The sequence below is a fragment of the Perna viridis genome, chromosome 2 (assembly GCF_037379345.1).
Source record: "Perna viridis isolate PV_CMFRI_1.1 ecotype Kerala chromosome 2, ASM3737934v1, whole genome shotgun sequence".
NCBI classification, from domain to species: domain Eukaryota; kingdom Metazoa; phylum Mollusca; class Bivalvia; order Mytilida; family Mytilidae; genus Perna; species Perna viridis.
The window spans coordinates 45,277,894-45,299,275 of NC_142446.1; the positions used below are offsets into that span (position 1 = coordinate 45,277,894).

The 21,382-nt window shown below is 31.3% G+C and overlaps 1 protein-coding gene across 8 annotated transcripts in view; it reads right to left on the reverse strand.

Moving 5' to 3' along the window:
- The window catches only part of LOC148625339 (filamin-C-like), a 68,026-nt gene continuing 46,644 nt past the window's right edge, over positions 1 to 21,382 (reverse strand). For 6 of the 8 annotated variants that reach the window (XM_088568774.1, XM_088568779.1, XM_088568780.1 and 3 more), the window contains 12 exons: positions 20,963 to 21,184; positions 19,916 to 20,095; positions 10,946 to 11,089; positions 10,245 to 10,367; positions 9,523 to 9,669; positions 9,041 to 9,145; positions 8,237 to 8,413; positions 7,633 to 7,647; positions 5,147 to 5,428; positions 4,798 to 4,947; positions 4,240 to 4,407; positions 1 to 2,452 (listed from right to left, as the gene is read on the reverse strand). In XM_088568774.1, coding sequence (XP_088424900.1) covers positions 2,205 to 2,452; positions 4,240 to 4,407; positions 4,798 to 4,947; positions 5,147 to 5,428; positions 7,633 to 7,647; positions 8,237 to 8,413; positions 9,041 to 9,145; positions 9,523 to 9,669; positions 10,245 to 10,367; positions 10,946 to 11,089; positions 19,916 to 20,095; positions 20,963 to 21,184 — 1,961 coding nt within the window. In that variant the 3' untranslated portion in view covers positions 1 to 2,204. The remainder of the gene's footprint in view (positions 2,453 to 4,239; positions 4,408 to 4,797; positions 4,948 to 5,146; positions 5,429 to 7,632; positions 7,648 to 8,236; positions 8,414 to 9,040; positions 9,146 to 9,522; positions 9,670 to 10,244; positions 10,368 to 10,945; positions 11,090 to 19,915; positions 20,096 to 20,962; positions 21,185 to 21,382) is intronic. The other 2 variants (XM_088568775.1, XM_088568782.1) reach the window with 1 other exon arrangement.

Sequence of the window (21,382 nt, forward strand, 5' to 3'; positions counted from 1 at the left end):
TTAAACCTTTGTCATTATTTTATTAATGACTATAATATTTAAATCATATATTATAGCATAAATGTAATATTGCTTTTGTATATAATATTTCAACACGTATACATATTTCTAAACAGGAATGCATAGATTTCGTTGGAACAAGAACATAAAACAAAATAACACAAGAACACTTTCAGACAAACATTCACACCTTTATAACAAACAGCACTTATTCAAAATACAGTTATAATCAAATCCCAGTGCCATGAAACCAAGAGAGAGAGAGAAAGTGAAGACAATTTATATGAAATGAAACAATAACATTGATATTCACAAAGTTCAGGACCAACTCATACTTAAAGTGATCACGAAAATCAGGAACCTATTGAAGTTATACTTTATATAATTTGTAATAAATCTTAAATAGCTCTTATACCAACTATCTTTGTTTATGGCACAAGGATTAAATTAGTACATCATACATATTTTCAGATCTATATCTTTTTAGTATAAGCTATATATTATTTCATCACATAAAGAGCCTATATTCTAAATATTTTTCAATACTTAATACAATTTTTGTCACACTTAATTATTAGTACAAATATAACAAGACAATCATATTTGAAAAAAAAAAACCACAAAAACACTGTATATTTACAGTAATAGTTCAAAGGAACTTGTTTGTGTCTCAAAACAATTTAATTTGTAGAAGAGGACTTACTGTGAAAGTACTATTGTTCCCGGAGTATCAATTTTCATGGTTTTTGTGGGTTGGCCAAACCAAGGAATTTGGTTGCCAATTAGATTTCCATTGATGTGTATACTGAAAACCTCAAAAACCATGAATTCAAGAATCCACCAAATTATGTTTCTTCCCTAATCAACGAAAAATGGTATCCACGAATTAAAGTACTTTCACAGTAACATAAATCTTAACAAATTTACCTTCAGGAAATAGTGTTGGTCTTACCTTGATTTAATGACCATAACCTGATGAACTTCCTTATTTAAACTTTCCATCATTCAATAGATATTGGTCTGATTAAAGAAAGTTTAATCTTCCGGTCAATTGTCCAGTTAACAATACAAGGAAGTTCATCAAGGTAGACCTTCTCTACTCTTTGAAACTAAGCTACTAACTGTAACTGAATAATTTCTATAATCAATTCTTGTCTTTGTGGACTAACTTCTAAGTTACCTAATTTTATCTTCTGAAAGTGTTGTGTTTGTGGTCAGTTAAAAAAAAAGGCAGTACAGCCATATGATGTAACATGTATTCATGGAGAAATAACAAAGACCCAAAGGAAAAAAATATTATTTTCATTTGGAAATCCTTTCAGTTTCTTATTGGTGCAATTACTATAAGCTTGCTCAAGTGTTATAATAACAGCATTTATAGTAAATAATTTACATTGTGGTACACTGTACACTTGATAAATGATGAAACGACCAATTCAATGACTGTTCATTGAAAGTGCATAATAATGATGTTGGAAATAAAAATGTGTTTCGTGTACATCTAGTATAGGAAACATTTCTGAGATTCCAAGTACATAATTCCAGAAACAAACTCTATACCCTGCTATTAACCCTGTTCAATGCACAAACAATTTTTATCATTTGCTTCTCCCTGAGGATACCCTGTGCAAAAAAAAATAATTGTTCTATTATGGAAATAAAATATGGATTCAGTTACATTTATTGATGTCATATGGAGTTAACACTGAATTTACATAATTGTAACAATAAATTTCACAGAAGTAAAGTACCCTTTCTAAATCTACAAAAAATACAGTATTAAAAAGTATTTTGTCATGTGACATGCAGAATTAGTTAACAATTGGTTGTCAAAGGATTTTTCTGAGTATTATCAAGTTATAATTGAAAATAAATATGATCAACATGTTGCCAAGGTTACAATGAATACCATATCAAATCTTGTACTCAAACGTGTTTGCAATATATAACAAAATTATTCCTCACATTATATCCCCAATTTCCTTTTGTGTTTAATCCAAAATAAAATAAATAAGGCATTTTTATTTTTTGGACATTAATGAGCAATTTGTTATCTAACAGAGACAAATTAGACTTATATGTCAAGACCACAAATTAAAATGAAAGAAAAAAAGATATAAAACTCATTTCAGTCACTAGGCTTTCCAAAGATCTAACTCCATTGATTAATAATTAATTAAACTACAGAATTTCTATAAACAGCACTAAAGATGTTCTCTCCATTCTTCATATGATCTTGCTGTAGGTTGTCGTCCAGCTGAAAAAGAGTTACGTAAAAGTTCATCTAACTCTGACATAGTGTCAACAATATGAACTGCAAAGGGACTTCCTGGGACGTCAACACCGGACCATTTTACACTGATATGATAGTCTCCAACTTCCGTGGGAAAGTACTGACACAAAATTGTCCTGTCTCTTTGGCTATCACGTTTCATTTCAACTCTAAAGCTACCTGTAATACAAAAGTAAGAACGTCATTTACATCAGGTACCGGAAGGATTTACATCTTTTAAGTAAAAAAATTCAAATGAGGTAGGTCTGATAATGAGTTCATACCAACAGTACTAAACAGTACTAAGGCCACAATTTTTTAATTTGTTGGTTTACAGGGTTTTGACTGGATGGAATCGAGTTGGTCGGTCAGAAAAAAAAATGGGAACCAGAAATACATTTCTACTATATATACCCTATATAATTTTTTTAATTTTCAAAGATTCCATTATCTTACCTGACACCGTTTAGAAGTGGGATTCTAATCTACTATACACATGTACCAACACATCATTTATAAACACAAATTCTCATTCCAATTTTTCAAGTGTCAAATAAATTCAATGTGCAATATTTTAGTGCTGATTTTCCCTATTTTTTGTATCTTTAGCCTTCCTTACTGTAAGATATAGTAGGTTAAAATATAGGTGGTAAAAAGTGACTAAAAAGTTAAGTTAAAATCAAAGTGAAAATCCAGGTTTTAAAAACATTTACTGTTTAGTTTATCATTGAGCAATGTTTTGATGTAAACAAATTGTGTTACAAAAGGACTTCGTGACGAGTCAATACATTTTGTATTGAAAAACAAACCTACAAAGTACAGGAAGAATTCAGGGACAGAAAATTGAGTATGCAGACAGATTTCATTAAAATGAAAGAAAAAAAAACCTTTTTTTTACATTTGTCTTCTACATTCATATAACAATTACACTGAGAGAGTACATTAAACTTTCAAACAAATTAATTTTACTTATGTTTTTTTTTTTTCAGTTTCAAAAAACACATTAAAAACTAGTAATTTGTCATTAATTGGAATACAATGAAACTTGTCTTTTTTGCTAATTTCCCTTTAAAATTATCCTGTGATTTAATGGAGGGTGAAATGGTCTTTGGAAGAAAAAGAAGACAATAAATTATGTTAAAATTGAATTTTCTCAATTGTTTTATAAGATCTCTTGCATATTTCCACACACACCTTCATAGCTTTGATTTTCTTGCCAATTATCTCCCCATTATATACCTACTTCCTGTTGAGAATGAAAACAAACCCATGAGGTTTTTAAACTCTTAAATCATTTACAGGAACTGTTTCCATTCTTTTCAATTAAAGGAATTTTGATTTTATCATCTCTAACCAGTGTAAACTTGTTTCCCAAGCTACCAAAACCGTTAAACATGATTTTATGATTTTATTAAAGTGGTGAAATTTATGCAGCCATTTTTGTTTGATCTTCTCACTGACTTAACTATGTAAAGTTGAATGAACAGAACTAGAAGCAGGCATTGTTCGTAACTTTATTTTAAAATATAGATGTTACAATTTTGCACTTGCCAATTTTTTTTTGTAGTCCGTGGCAGTAAAAATAATAATTTGAAAACTGAAATTCCGATATTATTTTTGCTCCTAGCTGGAAAAATCAGGTCAGCAGATCCGTAAACCAACAAATTAAAAAACTGTGGCCTAATGGTAATAGATTCAAGTACAGGTAAGGCTATGCTTTACAGATTTTATTTTATTATTTAAGAGAGTCAAACCCTATAAAGTCTACTTAATATTTCACAGTAAATTAAATTTTACAATCAAATGCTGTTACCAACTATAGATAAAAATCAGAATTTGATCTGTAACTTATCATGGTAAAGAAATTATCAAATTTATACCTGGAAGTATGTCCAAAAAAATGCAGAACACTTATTTTCCAGACTGACAGAATACAGAACCTAAAACTAATAATTATTTCAACAAACCTTTTGGTCCTCTGACTCTAACAGTGAGCTGTCCAGCTCCAGCACCTTTGGTTTCTACGATAAATTTACTCTGGAACTTGGCAAGTATTCCATGTTCTACTCCTGGCCCTGTCACTCTGACCTTACTGGCATCTGGTGGGGCAGATACTTTAATAACAAATGGGCTACCTGTAAGACATAGTCATTAGATTATAGATATGATACATGTACATTCAGAAGAAAGTGTCAATATATTAGGTAGTGTGATATGGAAATTGTATTAAATCTGGTTTGAAAGGATCTGGTCAAGAGTTTTTCGTTCTATGAAGCCATAAATCAAGATTATGATAAACAAAGAACAGATACACAGGCTGATATTGAGACCACTTTCAACCCCAGCAGCTCTTTTCACAAAAAGTCATACGAGTAAAATTAGTCATAAATTGTGACGTTACAATAGTTAACTCTATTATGACATCATAACTTATGACTAATTTTACACTTACGATTTTTTGTGAGAAGGACCACCGACTCATCATGCAGGGGTATACAAAGCTGAAATTACAATCAACATATTACCTTGAACATGTTCTCCACCATATTTAACCTGTAGAACATGTCTACCAGTTTCCTGAGGTTTCATTCTTAACTCAAATGTTCCATCTCTGCTATCTTCCAGTTCACAGTACGCTGCTTTGTTAGGACCCATACAAGAAGCAGTTAACTCCCCTGAAACAAAAACAAAAAGAGTGTTAACATTTTCATTTAAAAGATTTTTATTAGTAATAACAGTTTAACAATATTAGTTTATGTCTCATATTTTTAAATACTAACATCTAACTGAGTAGGCAATTTAGTCATCATTTGAGAGAACTTATGATATTGTATCATCAAACTTGTAACAATAATACATTTTGCATTTACTTACCAGGACCTGCCTTTCTGGTATCTATGGTTACATTCAATGACCTTCCAGCAATACCTCCAGTAAGCCCCTCCCCTGTAACAGTGACCTTGTTTGGATAGAATGCACCAATCACATTTACTTTGTATGGGGATCCACGGAGTTGACGATTATTCCATGTAATGTTCAGAAGATATGCTCCAGGAATGACTGGCATGTACTGACAGCGATATTTGCCTTGTGCAACTGGAATGACCTTAACTGGGATTTCTGCCTTGACCCCTGTGAGTGTGACCTCAGGTGAACCTGGAAAAAAATCACATTTTCATCAAAAATAGTTCTGGAGAGAAAAGAATATGTACATAGAGGTATAACATTTTCACTGAAATATTCCCCTCACAGAATAATTAACATTTACAAAATGGCAGGTTCTAATGTATGAAGGGAAAGATACTTTAGCTTACAATTAAAGATTTAGCTATTAAGCTTCATTTAAAGAAAAATGTATTTAAATAGCATCTTGCTAGTACATCCAGTTGATTTCAAACCCTAAACTAACCTTTTAAATGAGGATTATGTAGACTGTTAGTTACTATTTGTTATCCGTGTCAAAACATATACTTAAGGGAAAATGTGTATCTCTTTGTTATAACTATATCATTGGGAAGACAAACAAGATTAACAGGTAAATGGCCAATCTAAGTCCTTGTTTTTAAATGGGTTGCATATTACTGAAGACAGTACAATTTTGTGTTGACAACCTTATTGTTTTTTTCAATTTTGCTTGCCCAAGAAATCGCTTAATTATGATATAAACTTCAGAGGTATGTTTAATAATTCTTCAAATCTTACATCTGAAAAAAATTAACTACAAACTCCCATGAATAAACCAAAATTATAACCCACGCCAAACAAATAATGTAAAATTTAGCTTTGTAGAAGAAAAAAGCAGCAAACTAAATACTGTAATACCAATTTTTTTTCGCAAGGAAGAAAACTGTGAACAAAATCAAAACTACTTAGTCTGTTTTGATAAATTTTTTTATAAAAATGTAATGGTAATTGTAAAATTTAATAACAACAAAATCAGATAGACATCTTAAATCACTGTAAGTATCCATGAAATTAATTGGTTTACAGTATCTTAGTTTGCTGGTACTCCATTTCCTTTCCATATCAAAATGGCCAATATTTTAAAAAGACAAATTCAAACTAGCAGTACAATGAGCAATTTATGAGAGAATTCCCCTTCTACAAGAGGATTTACATGATGTCTATCCCTAATTCTCTCTTGTAGTGACCCGACGTTACTGGTTTTTCTTCACCCACATCTACATATGATACCAAATCTTTCTTAAAATCCATTAAGCAGTTAAAAGGGTGTTGTGCTTACCAGTTCTTAATGTGTAAACCCTAAACAGATTATCTTCCTTTAAGGCATTTACATACGATACCTAACCTTCTTAAATTTCATCAAAATCTGTTGGTTAGTTTTTGAGTGGGGCTTGTAAGAAAGACAGATGAATGGACAGACTGACAGGCAGGGAAAATTATTTAAGCTCCCAAACTTTGTTTGCCTAAGGTTTAATAAAACAAGAGGCTCCCAGGTGCCTGAACCACTCACCTCATTAAATTTTTGCCTTTCAAGGGTAATAACTCTATCAAGGAGTTGTCCGGCAATTTTGACTCAAAGAAGACTTTGGTAGGACTTAACATATGGATCATTTTGATCAATTTAAAGTTTCTTTCTATCTATTATAGTTTTCAAGATATTGACTGAAACTGTCAAAAAGCATCATTTTTTACCATTCAAGGGCAATAACTCTAACAAGGAATTGTCCAACAAGTTTCATCCAATGCAGAATTTTATAGGCCTTATAGAATAATCATTTCCCAACTTGAAAGAATTTGGTGAAACTTAATGGTTTTGGAGATTTATGAGAAAAACTTCTTAATGACCTCTATTTTCAATTTTTAGTAACAGCAACCATGTTTTTCCACAGATCAAAGATCTCCACAATACATCTATGCAGAATACCATAAGGAATATTCACACCAAGTTTAGTTCTAATTGGTCAAGCAGTTTCAAAGGAGAAGATTTTTCTAAAGAAATAACATTAAGAATAGGGAAAAAAACATCAAAAAAGGGCAATTTTTCTACTATGGCTTAACAGATGAAAATGAAAACTGTATCATAGATAGATCTCATCAGGATGAACAATTTTACCATCGTCAGAATTGACTAAACTTAACAGTTTTGGAGATATATGCAAAACCTTCAGTCTCATCCCTACATTCTATATTCAGTAATGGCAGCCATATTGTTTGACCGAGTTTGGTTCTAATTGGTCAATTAGTGTCAAAGGCAAAGAGTTTTGAAAAACAACGACGGACAACAACCAAGGACAACGACCACCACAGACGCCTAGTGATGGCAATAGCTCATATGGTCCTTGGCCAGGTGAGCTATAAATGATATCAAATCACAAATTAATTTTATTTAAATTTACCATTCTGTGACTCATCTGCAAAAAAGGTTGAATTTTACTGTTTTTATTTACATAATTATCAATTTCTATTTCAGTTAAACCTAAGAAAGTGTAAGTGACAACTGGGTGTAATTATACGGAAAAATGATCATTGAGATGCCACTTTTCTATACTATAGTTTTCCTTGGATCGTCAGATTAATTTTTTTTACAATTAATAAGTCTGATTTATAGAATCACACATTTCTTTTATACCATCATAAAGTGAGCCTTAAAGATACCTATGTCTTCCAAACCCAACCCAACAAATTGCCCAGTTCTCTATTAAAAAAAATCCAAATTCTACAATAACAAGACCCCAGTCTCAAAGAGACTGAGATCCTATAGTCTCTCAGACCCAATTCAACAATAAATTGGTAATAACATTGGTAGTTCAAGTGTAGAAGCTTGTTTATCTTTATGAAAAAACACTGTATGCTAATCTGTATTGATAGCAATTGTTTTGAGTTGATAGTATTACATGGTTCAGTAGGAAATTGAAATATTAAGCTGTTTTAAAATTTTCCCTAAATAGCACCTGATTGTTTTACATTTTAGTAGTAATTAAATAGTACATGGATTCTAACCTGGGCCAGCCTGTGTACCGTCAATATTAAACTCTGCCTCCTCTCGAACAGTGGCCTCCTTCAGTCCCCGCCCAGTCAAAATGACCTTATTGTCCTGTTGAGAAGCAATGGCATATCCAAGCAGAGGAGATTTTGGTAAGGCTAGCTTACTCCAATGTAAATGAATGTAATGGTTTCCTGAAAAAAAAGATATATTTAGAGTCAATATTTAAATGCTGCAGTTTTCAGAGCACTACTAGGCACTGAACTTGTCTACAGTTTTTAGTATAGAAGATTATTTTATTTTTTAATACAGTATTTCCAGGGGGGGTTAACCAAGTTATTTTGTATAGCCTGGTTTGGTAGTGTGACCTCATTAATGTTGAATGGTATGCTCTTCATGACTTAAATAATTCAAAACAGAACAACATTTTGATTATGAACAATTTCTTACTATTTGGACAGGAATTGGTACAAAACTAAATTACATGGAATGTTTTTAATACATAAAAATCAAGTTTTGATTTTTGCATATTAAAAATTTCTTGAATATCAACTGACATGAAGTTAAAATAGTGACATTTTGCCCCTCCCCCCCTCCAAAAAAAAACAATAACAAAAAAAGTTATTTATTGCTGTACTTATGAAAAATCATAATTTATTTCACTGGGTGTAATTTACATCATTGTAATTGTCAATTCTATGTAAGACATTTTCTAAGTAGAATTGTATTATGAATTAGTCAATATAAAGGGACTCTTATAACCTAATCATTGACGACTGCCGCCATGACTTCAGTGTAAGCAACTTAAAAGTCAATTATACCTTCTTGTTCTGGAGTGAATGTCAATGCCATCTTCCCCTTGCCTGTAGAGTCAATGGTGGTGTGAAGGCTTGATGTTGGACCTGTTACTTCAGCCGACATGTGACCTGAAATAAAGTTAGATGTAGGTGTTACCCTCCAATCCACTCATAGCTGAAGGTTTATACAGCAAGACAATGACCATACTAACTATGGATATACATGTAATATATGATGTGAACCCAGTTATTTACAAAAGGACTTTATTAAAAAAAAAATTAATATCTGGAAAAATCATGTACACATCTGTGCAAAGGTAAATAGAGGTGGTTTACTTTCTCAGCCTTTAATTAATCTGATCTGTTCTATGTAATATGTAATAAGCAATGCAGAATTGGTATAAAAAATTAAATTAATATAAAGTGGTCATACTCATTCTCAATTTAATTGTATTTTTACCTCCCTTAGCTCAATTAAAACACAATATGGTAGTTCATAGATTTACCTGGTCCAGCTTGTGACACATCAAAGAGAATCTGTTTGGGTTCACCTACTACAAGATGAACTCTATCTTTAGAATCCAGAACCTGTTGCCAGCCACCAACAACTACTACTTTGTTAGGATCAACCACCTTAGGGTGGAATGGACTCCCTGTAAAGGGAAGAGTGTTGTGTTATATTTGCAGTAAAATTTTGAAAATAACTGAAGATAGAAATTTGTAATATAATACTATAGAGAGTCTGAATGTTTCAAGAAGACAATTCTTGCTCAAGCTTTACGAAAATCTACAGCTGAAAATGAGGTCTAAAAATAGTGTAACATTTCAATTACAATGTATCAAAAAATGGGAGATAACTCAAATTTTCATGCCCATCAGTTTTCCTCTCATAAATGGTAAAACTGGGTTGAGTAACACATCAGGTCAATTCTTAAAAAAAAATTACATCCAGACTTGCAATACTCTTATGTACATTGCAACTTTCTTAACAGAATCTTGAATCTAGGCATACTAAATGGAAAAGCTGATTAAAGCTGATTTCTATATATACTATTTTTATAAAGGTTATATGATGGTGCATTTGTTGTGTTTCACCATGTTCTTTTTTCTACATATAAAAATATTAAATGAGCATTTGAATGTTGTATTGATTCTGAAATGTCAATTCAAATTTCAATATCATTTGTATTTATTTTTTTATTAATTTCTAGAATATTGCAGTACAAACCTGGAATATCTTTGCCATTCCATGTTACAACCAAAAAAAAGATTCCAACTTCAACAGGAACGTAGGATACAATGTATTGTCCATCTCGTTGTTCTAAAGTTGTTTTGGCAATTGAATTTGGACCTAGAAAAAAAAAAACATCCACAAATTTATGAAAATGCAAGATGTCATTTAAAGAGTTTTACTTTATTCATTTTAGAAATGCCTGTACCAGGTCAGGACCATTGTGGTGGTTTCCAACTTTTGGGTTTTTTACCTGATATTGCCATTTGTTATATAGACTTCTGACTATTCTTTTTGACTATTGCCTAGAATTGATCAGTTCCGTAATTTTGTTATTACCCTTCATCATGGAACAATTATTTTTCTAGATTATTTTGAAATCTATTGGATCTATATTTTTTATCCAAGTCTTCATTACATATTTTTTTTCAACACCTTTGTCTTTTTTCTAGAAACTAAATGATCATACATGTACACCAATAAGTTTATTTGATACATCTTAAGTTTTATTTGTACATGTTAATTTTTGGTATTTTTTATGATGAGACACCACTTTCACTGAATTAAAAGGCTGCAATACAAATAACAGCGTACAGGCAGTATTGGACAGACCAACAAACAGATGAACAGACATATATTCTATATGCTCAAAAGTTAGTTTGGACCATAACTCTCAAGAAAGAAAATCTTTGCCATACCTTCAACTTTAACTCCTAGGTCACCATTCCTGCTGCCAACATCCACAACAAATGATGCAGTTTTATTTTCCTCTCCCGCAAATAGCCCATCACCACTAGCTGTAGGTGATCCTCCATCATCAATGTTTTGTATGTATGGACAGCCTGGAAAAATAAATAAATTTAATGTGAACATTTTGAAACTTTAAGAAATATCGATATGCTGTACACCCGTTGCAAGGAGTAACCTCTCTTCAGCAGCATTAAAATTAAATATGTAGGAAGATCATAATCAAAATATTAGTTGCATACAAGAAGTACTCATAACCAAAACTATCGAAAGAGGAAGTTAAATCCATCACCCAGAGGTTCTACCATATGCAAAGCAAGGAATGAAGCCTCGGTAATTTACATATTTTTAAATACGTAAAACATTGAGCATAGCAAATGATACTATTTGGAGAATCAAACTTGATTAATCATCCTGTTGAGACCCAGTAGCCCAGTATAAAATGGTTCATAATGTTAACTTAAGATTCTTTTTAGTTAAAAATTTGATAAAAAAAAAATTAACAAACCCTTTCTGATCATGATGAAGCCAACTTTCCACACTAAATACCTGGTTCAATTCTTACAAAAATGAATACATAAATCAGATATGGATGTCCCCTATTACCTGTTCTTTCAGGTGTTCAGAATAGGGCAATAAAGTTGTAAATTATCTAGATCTGCATCTCCTTTGTCCTGGGGCAGGTCAAGTCAGTAAGATGACCAATCAACAGATATTTTAATGAAGGAGATGGGAGAATAAAACTTCTGTTGTACCCTCTTTAATTGCTAATAGAATAGAATAAATAACCAAACTCAATGACACATAGCAGCCCATTAAACAGTGATCATAATTGTATGGCTTAAGGTGTGGCAGAAAAAAAAATGGCAAAAGGTAATATGAAGTTAAATTAAAGTTAGTTTTTGGTTTCAAAAAAAATGTCTCCTTCTGTTCCAAAATTCAAATGGGTATTACATGTACTGCTACAAAATTCAGTGAATAATAAATTCCTGGTAATGAGTACAACTATGATCTAACTACCTACAAAGTTTCATAAAAGTATGACACACAGACAGACAAAAAGAAATTAAGAGGGCAAAAACAATATGTCCTAGACATAATTAATAACTGAAGAAAGAGAAGACACAGGAAAGGCTTGGACTTTGATGTGATAAAGTTACAAAAATTCCTTCAGAAATGAAATCCTATATTGATTTTCAATTAAAAAAAAAAGAAGAGGAATATGCCTCACAAAACAGAAAACCTACTAGTAGATATAGTGAAGGTTTTCTGTATTGATAATGCCTTAGAAAAGTAGACAAAAAAGACAGTATGAATCCTCATTCAAGCAACTTAATCTCCATTCTTATTTTTTCACTTTCTGTTACTGGTAATTACTTTTTTAGCTACAAATATTTCCTGTTTAATTCATAAATGGGTGTGGAACTAACCTATTTTTAAATTTTTATGACTATGACAATAACTCAATTCTTTAAATTGAAACTATGTGTTATATGAACCTTGAAAAAATCTCTCTTGATCTTCAAAGATAACTTATTTAAGTAGAATAGTGAGACATCAAAAGTTCAAAATCAAAAAAATCAAAAATTAAAAAAATTTAAAAAAAACCCACATCAAGTTGTTTCATTAACAGACTTGTCACTTATTGATCAGAAACTCCACAACATTACTTGAAAGACCTCAAGTGAAATGTGATACCCTTCATACAGTGAGATTTAAGTGATAAATTTTACTATTGGAAAATGAAACTGCAGAGACAATTTAATTGTAGGCTTACAATAAGTGCATGCATTTAAAATGCACCAATGGTAAAAAACAGTGTTCAAAGTAAAATGAAAAAGTAGGAAAGAGAGGCTTCCTACACATAAACTTTAAAAATTTCCCAACAACAGAAAACTATTAAGTTCAACTAACTTCAACTTATTGAAAACCGGTTTGCAAGGATAATTCAGACCAAGGCATGTTAATAACTGATTGCTGAACAAATCAACATGTAAAAAAAAACTTAGATAACTCAAAATAAAATATTCATGAAAAGCCTTAGCAGTGAATAAAAGGAAGCCCACTCAAAAAAAGAATGTGCCACTGGTATTAAAGAAATATCATTTGAATTGATGATGAAAATAACTACATTCAATAAGGTCTGGGGGTTATTTTCAAATCAACTTGTACTCAGGTTTAAGTCATATCTGCTTCTATATGCTACCACAAACACATATCAACTGAAAGCATTTTAATGTAAATACGATTACAAACTACAGATATTGGGAAATGTTTACCACAAATACATTCCTAACCAAATGCCCATTATTGTAAAGTTTTGTATAATAAAAATCAATTCAAAATCAATAAAATACTGATTTCAATTAAGATTAGTACACAATAAACAACACAATGAACAATTAAGATATGATTTCAAATCAATCAAATTGGGAAAACTGATATCCACCATGGAAAAAAGTCATTTCACATTTTACTTTATATATGAAGTCTAGACTTCTTTAATATATAATTATTGAGGACATATTTGTATCCCCTAAAACCAAGCACTGTGTAAAAAAAAAAATTCAGGAGTCAATATATGCCGGTTTATTATTTTATTCAAGAAGAAGGTTGTCTTATTTCTATAAGTCTGACATTCTTATACTAAACCTTGAAGTCTGCACATTTATTTTTCTTTAAACAATCAGTTCTTATTTCAAAACATTTCCAAAGCAAGTAACATTGAAAGTTAGGAACCCAGATACTAGGTAACTATAACTGACTATCATTTACTAGGACTACAAAAGAAGATGAATTATATATTTGGAGCTTTCATTTACAATCTAAAAAATATGCTTGAAGTTATTTGAGAAATCTTTAACTCTATATTTAAATATTTAAATCTTTTATATCAAAGAATTAAAGATTATCAAAAGTTTAGATTTAAATAAGTTTGACCCTGAACTTTCAGTACGTCGATGCTTCACAAAAGACCTCAACAAATGTAAAGTTTTAGTTGAGAAAAGATGCATCATGCAAGAATCTAAAACCATATGGTCATCTTTAACAGACCCAATGTTCTGCACAGCATACAAATTTTCAAGAATTTTACCCAAAAAAACAGAACAAGGGACACCATTCTCTTACCACTGATGCTTATAACTGTAAATTGAAAATTATCCTCCTCTTTTATAGATTTGACCGTAGCTGTGTACATGACACCATTCCGAAGCCCGTATTGATACACTTGGTCACTAGAACTCTTAGATACATTATTTTGATTGCCAGACCTTTTACCAACTGTCCTTCTAAAACTGTTGTGGCTATTAACATCAAAATTTGAAACTTTTTTAGCAGTCTCAGCTTTAAGTTCAAGAACAATATCAGTATTTTTTAGTACTGGCTCTTGTGATTCTGTCTTTTTAACCCATTTTTGTTTTACATTATCAAATGACAAGTCAACTACTGAGGAAGCACAACTCGTTGAATTACTGTCATTTAAGGCATCATGTTGGTTTTCAGGAAGAGCTATCAAATCCTTCACACTAGAGCGTTCCTTTCCACCTTTTCGTTGTAAAGTTCGATTTAGAAAGTGATTCTCAAGGTTTGCTAAAACATCACTATCAAAAAGTTTCTGAACAGAATTAGGTTTCTTTAATTTTGGCTTTTCATAAGATGTTGTCTTTTTCACCTCTACCTGTGTGTCATTTATATTTTCATTATCCCTATTTTTCAACACTGAATTCAATTCCTTCACTAATTCATCTTGAAGTTTAGAACCTGGGTCACGTTTGATTGAAGTCTTAAAAAAGATTGGTTTAGGAACAATGGCCACACCTACAGCTGCCACTCTCCGTAAAGTCTCACTTTTATCCACCTGAACATTAATTTCCTCTGAATTGGCATTTGATACAGGTACATTTGCACACTCACTATTTTCTATAAGAGATTCCACATCAGAATCTATATTTATATACTTATCCTTGATAGCGAATCTCAATTCATCAAGCAAACCTAAACTTTTACTTGCAGACTTGTAATTGTCATTCAATATGTCAGTTGAAACTGGCCCAATGTCAGAAACTGTGAAATTTGTGGATTTTTCAGTGACATCAGTTTCAGATGCATTTGCAGTGACCGTCTGATTGTCACTTGTATCTAACGTAACAGTAGAAGATGTTTCACTGCCATTATAATTTATATCTTCAAAGGCATTGTCAATTGTCTGTGATTCAGTTTCAAAATTTCTATTTTTCATATCCAGTTGATTTTCCATGTCTCTCATTCATTAAAAAATATCTCCATCAAAGTCAGTGTAAAGCATACAGTGAAGAAAAGATGTAGGAAAAATTTCCACGAGACAACTATCACAGAAGTCATATACAAACCACTCTCCCTGTTTTATCACACTAATTGTATCATACAATAATTTACTTAATTAATTCATTAAATAATATAATCTTCATTAACTTCAGAAAGGTCATTTTATTAACTCCATCTTTGCAATATAATTCCAGATCTGTGTATAGAAATACCACATTTCATTGACTCCATTCACTTTTTTTAAACTTGAATAATTCATAAACCAAAGAATAGTTCCACAGCCTCAAAGTGATATTGACATCCACGGCAATGTAAATTTAAACTACTAATACTGGTATTTCTCACATATCGGTATATTGATCTTTATACCATGTCAATTTGCTGAACAATTTAAATCATATGCTATCAACTAGCCACTTATTTTAAAACTTCTCGTTGCAATATTTCCTTTAAAAGCTATGTAATGCAAAGATGCTTTTACAAGTGGCAGGGATCAATGGAGAGTTAATAAAGTTTAATGACAGTTGATCAATTTTCAGTGTTGAATAAATGTAATATTATTCATAGAAAATATTCGTAACAGGAAATGACAAATTGCTTGAATAATGCTCCAAATCTTATTTAAAAAAATAAAAAATTCCTTTCTGTCCTTTCGAAATTAAAAGCACATACATGGACATTTTTTTAAATTGATAGAAGTTGACACAACTGGTCTAAAAGCTTCCTGTCGGAGGAAGCATAAGTAATTTGCATATGAAAACACCCACATTCATATCCCGAGATTTAACTTCTAGTTTAAAATTTTAATGAGTATCGGTATACAGCCCAGGGCATGATCCCTGACAAAGGTCATTTCATAATACCCTCTGAGAGTATTTAACTTTATTGCTGACCAATTACGATTTCCACACAATTTAAAAGAATTAATTGAATTTGTTTTTAACAGCTTTCTAATTCAGGTTTAAACTGAATAAACACCTAAATAACACAATAGACACGACAGATGTATGTCCCTAGTTAAACATAATCAATCTAAACATCTCTATCTTGTATGGTAATTATAAAGTCTTTGTCCTTACAAGGAGAAGATTGATTAATCAATTGATTAATAGTAGTTAACTGTTCACTACCATGTATTTCAAGTGTTCGATTTGACCAGTTGTCTTGTGCCTACCTAAGTTGAGAAAGAACTATCTTGAAATGTTAATTAGTAGACTTTTGGCCTACCTACTGGTAAATAAATCCTGAAAATTATACTACTTCTAAGGACAGGGCCACAAAATAAGAGGACTACCTAATGATTTTATCAAATAGTCCTGTCAGCTACCTTGCAAGAACAGTTAGAATCAAACCCTGACTTCATGTTTAAGACAATAAGAATATCAATAAGTTTTAAGACCCTGTTTTGTGTCTCATTGAAGCAATAATAATATGGCTCATTCCCACTAAGTCACCCCTTTACTCCCTTTTGCAATATGCTTTGAGTCAAGAGGCAAGTCCATTAGAAAGGCTTTTTGTTGACAAAGCTGTGAGTAAAACCTATGACCAAAATTAACCTAAGCCTTGAAATATTACACCACAGAAAACATTACTAAATCAAACAAATTTCCCAATCTTCATTATGTCAATGACATTTATATTAATGCTATTTTCCGAGTAGTCAGATTTGTCTGACCTTGAATTACATCATATTTTATCTACCCTATTTAAATTTTGCAGTCCTCCCAATTTCAAAATATGTAAAACACTGAGGCTTCATTCCTTGCATTGCATATATTAGAACCTCCCAGTGATGGATTTGGCTTCCTCTTCCAATAGTTCTTTTCATATAATTTTGCATATTCACTTGCCATGAAGTACCTAACCTTGCTATAAATAATGGATCCTAAGGCTTGATTCACAGAAGGCAGGAGTCAAAGGGCAAAAATATTTATATAAAACAAAGGAATCCTCCTGAAAATTAAAGAGACTAGGGCCACCTCTTTTTTTTCTACCCATGAGTTCAAATACTAAGGTGGAATTTTATGGACAGTTCAAGTTTCATGTCTGGAAGATGGAAAATATCCAAACCTTGAATCTATCTTCCCCTTTCAAAACATTTATATTTACATGTTATTGATAACAAGACTTGGTACAATATGTACTGAAAGTTTACAAACAAAATAACACTTGATCAAACTTTTGTCTGCTTGAATGAATTCTGAACAAACTATCAGTTCATGCAAAAATCATGCAGGATTAATATTAAAAGTAGATTTTCAAACTTCATAAACTACAAGTAAGATATTTAGTACAGTATTTAAAGGGCTCATTAAAAAAATTCCAATATACCTGAAGAGAAAAATTTGCTTCTTTTTCACCTTTTCAAACTGTTTTATGAAAATTGTCTAAGAAATCTCTCACAACAGTGAGAAAATGAAGAATGTTAAATAAATGAAAAAGGTTTCTTAATCAAACCAATGATCCATAAAAAGCCCCTAACTTACCTAATAATGATTTTATGACTGAGATATTAAGCAAAAAGAGAAAAAAAACACAGATTAGGAAATCAGCTGCAAACAATTAATTATATGTTTATTTTGCCAAAACTTAGCTTTCATTATCCCTAACAATAACAGAAAACAAAACAGAAAAATGTTACAAACAGGGAGACTACAATTTCAAAACATTATAACTAAGCTCCCTGTTACAAATATTTAATTATGATACAGAAAAGTGGTGCACTTAAAAACAATTTTAAAATAATATCTTTATGCTAACACTTACATAAAAAAAAAACCAATACCTAAGTTTCATCTTCACTACTTTTGGCAAAACACAGAACTGTAGGATGTAAATAACTTGAAACATCAACAATATTTTCCTTTAATCACAACTGAGTATGGATACCTGAATAATTTTTAGTCAAACTTATACTTTAAAGATAACAAATCAAATAATTTACCCTTTACAGGGATTAATATAAAAGTCCCTGATAATGGCCATATTTACTTTACAAATTAGGATAATAATTCTTTCATGTATTTTCAAAAGATTATCAAGATGAGTAAATATGTACAAAGATTGGGGTCTCAAACTTAGAGAAATTTATTCACATCTTATAGACCAGTACTACACTTTGACAAGGTGCCTATAATAGAATGGTAATCATGGTAGATTGTTGAGAAAATTGTTGACCTCTGTGTTTACACTGCTATGTTAGATAAACCCTAGAAGGATAGGCTGACACATCAATGGTACAATGAGATTAATGATTCTATAGACATTTGGTTCATTGATTCACATAAAAATGTTCCTGAATAATTATTGTGAAAATATGAAGCTGCACATGCTGTCATGCTAGATATAACCCCACTTGTTCCATACAGTGAAAAATGACAAAAAAATCATTTACACCGAATGTCCAATTTACATAAAGCCACATACCAAAGAAATCAATCCATGCATTGGGAGTTGAGATAATTGCTACAAAATTTGGACAGATGGACAGACAGACAAAATTTTTCGAATGCAGTTATAACCACAAATGTACTATTTTTGACACAAAATGCCCACAAGACAACTACACATCTATCATATGAAATTCAACCATACAGCACAGTTTTTTATGAACCATATATATCAGTAATTTATTCTTGTGAAAGTTTTGCAGCTATGTTTCTGCAAGATAAACACTTCAGTCTGAAGGAGGGTTAAAAATTCTTTACCTAGAACATATTTTTGTTAATGCCATATGCAAGGTGTGAACATGACCTCTGACCTTGAATATACTTAAAATTCTTGATTTATCCTTAGGGATATGGTAAGTAAGTACATCATTTGCTCAAATATACTTAAGGATGTTTTCAAAAGGTTGTTTAAAGAGTTAAAGTTAGCAGAAACATTTTTGTCTACCTAGTCCCTCAGACTGAAGTAAAATGTTTAAAAACATTTTAAGTAATTATTGTAATTAAATTTCAATGATAAACAAAAGAAAACAGGCCTTGACTCACAAAATTAACTCCTTGATAATCATGTATGTAGTACTAACTACTATCATAAGAAAAATATCTATAACCCTAGCCATTCAATATAAGTGAAACTAAGATAGTGTCCAAACTACCTGCCAAATTACATAAAAATATTTTAAGTAGATTAAGAGCTTTAATAATATTCACTATTTTCAATTCCTTAAAGATTGATGGGGTATGACTTTCAGGAGTCAAAATTTTCCTGTAAAATATACAACTACATATGGTGTCCTTGCTAGCTATCAAGTTTCATGAATTCTGTTCAGTACTTTCATAGAGTTGCACTAATAAACTATGATATAAAGACGAAAGACAAACAAACAGACAGACAGACGAGTGGAGACAGTACAAAAACAATGAATCCCCACAGGTAGTGAGGGAAAAGACATAATGTGTCACACTAACAGTGACCTATGGCATTAAGGATAGGATTGATTTCCATAGACTAAGTATCAACAAGTTTGAACAAATCCATAGAACACAGTCAAAGTTTGAGTGTTCACAGACACATTAAATTTTGCATGTATTTCTACATCTTTACTTGAATGTAGATGGACTGAAATCTAAAAGATCCCATTCTTTAAGCGTTCAATTATATTTACTTACCAGGTAACTCATGACCAGCATAACTGATGTATATTTGGTGTGGACCACCCTCGTTGGGGATGTAAGCAACATTCTTTGTCCAATCGTTATCCTCTGTTGTAATGCTGAAGTCTACATTTCTGCCTGAGGGACCCTTTATTGTGATCTCATAATCATGTCTACCAGCCTTGGACAAGTCAACTATAAATAATATGGGAGAAATTGTTAAAACACAAGAGAAAAGCACCAAAACAATTAACAAAAAAAGATTAAAGCAGATATCGATATGAATTTACGTTTTGCTTTCTGGTCTATGATAATTACCGTATTTTCCAGACTATATTTTTTTTGCAGTAAAGTGTCATCCTCAACTTATCATCCACTTCGACTTATATAAGGATTTTTCAAGAAAAAAACGTTCATCTACAATGCATTTCATTAGATTTGTTTAGTTCACTTTTGATTGCTTTAATTCAAAATTTTTGGTAAACTGCACTCATTGAATCAAAAGCCGTTACTCAAACAGTCATACCTGCAATTGAATTCGAATATTATTGATCATTGCCTCTATCCTTTATAAATGAATACAACAATGTTAATAAAAACTTTGAAACCATTAAAATATATAAACAAACTCTAGAAGATACATGAACAAAACTTTTTTTAACTGGAAAGATTGTTTTGGAGTTATCGGTCCTTAATATGCCAATTTATACCCATTTACAGTATGTCATATTTAGTCCTTGCACAGACAATAGACAAAATATATTTAACTTTAAGATGCACTCTTTGTTCTAAATTTGGCAAAAAAAAGACAAATGTATAATGTTGGTTTTGTAGTTGTACTTATTTCTGTGGGTAACCTACATTTGTATTTTGGCAAATTAATGTTTTCAAACCACTTAATGAGTATTTAAGTTTGCATTATATTGAAAGTTACCATATGTAAATGCTTAAGAGTCATATTTGAGGATACACATTTTGCAAATAATTACTGATCATTAAATTTGTGAAAATAAAATTTAATTACAGTAACTACTCTATGATAGGCAGTTACAAACAACCTACCATCAAAACTGGCAGGTTCACCTACACCTCTCTGGCTGAATCTGGACACCCTTATACTGGCAATGTCAAATACATCAACGTAAAACGGACTTCCTTGGATAGGTTGTCCCCCAAAGTATATCTCTACACGGTGACGGCCAGCTACAACGGGTGTCCATTCTACCTTCATGGTTCCATCTGGTTGTGTATTGAGCCTAGACGGCATTCTGTCTCCATTTTCAGCTAGAGAGAAGAAATAACAGCATTTCAGATTATCTTTAAAATCATATACAAAAGTACATGTACAGTACACTCATTTATTTATCAGTTTAGTATGCAGATACATATTATTAAGCTTTGTCATGGTGTGATGAGCTTGACTGAAAATTTAAAAACATAATTATGCTGAAATAAACCCAAAAAAATGTGATTGTATATAAA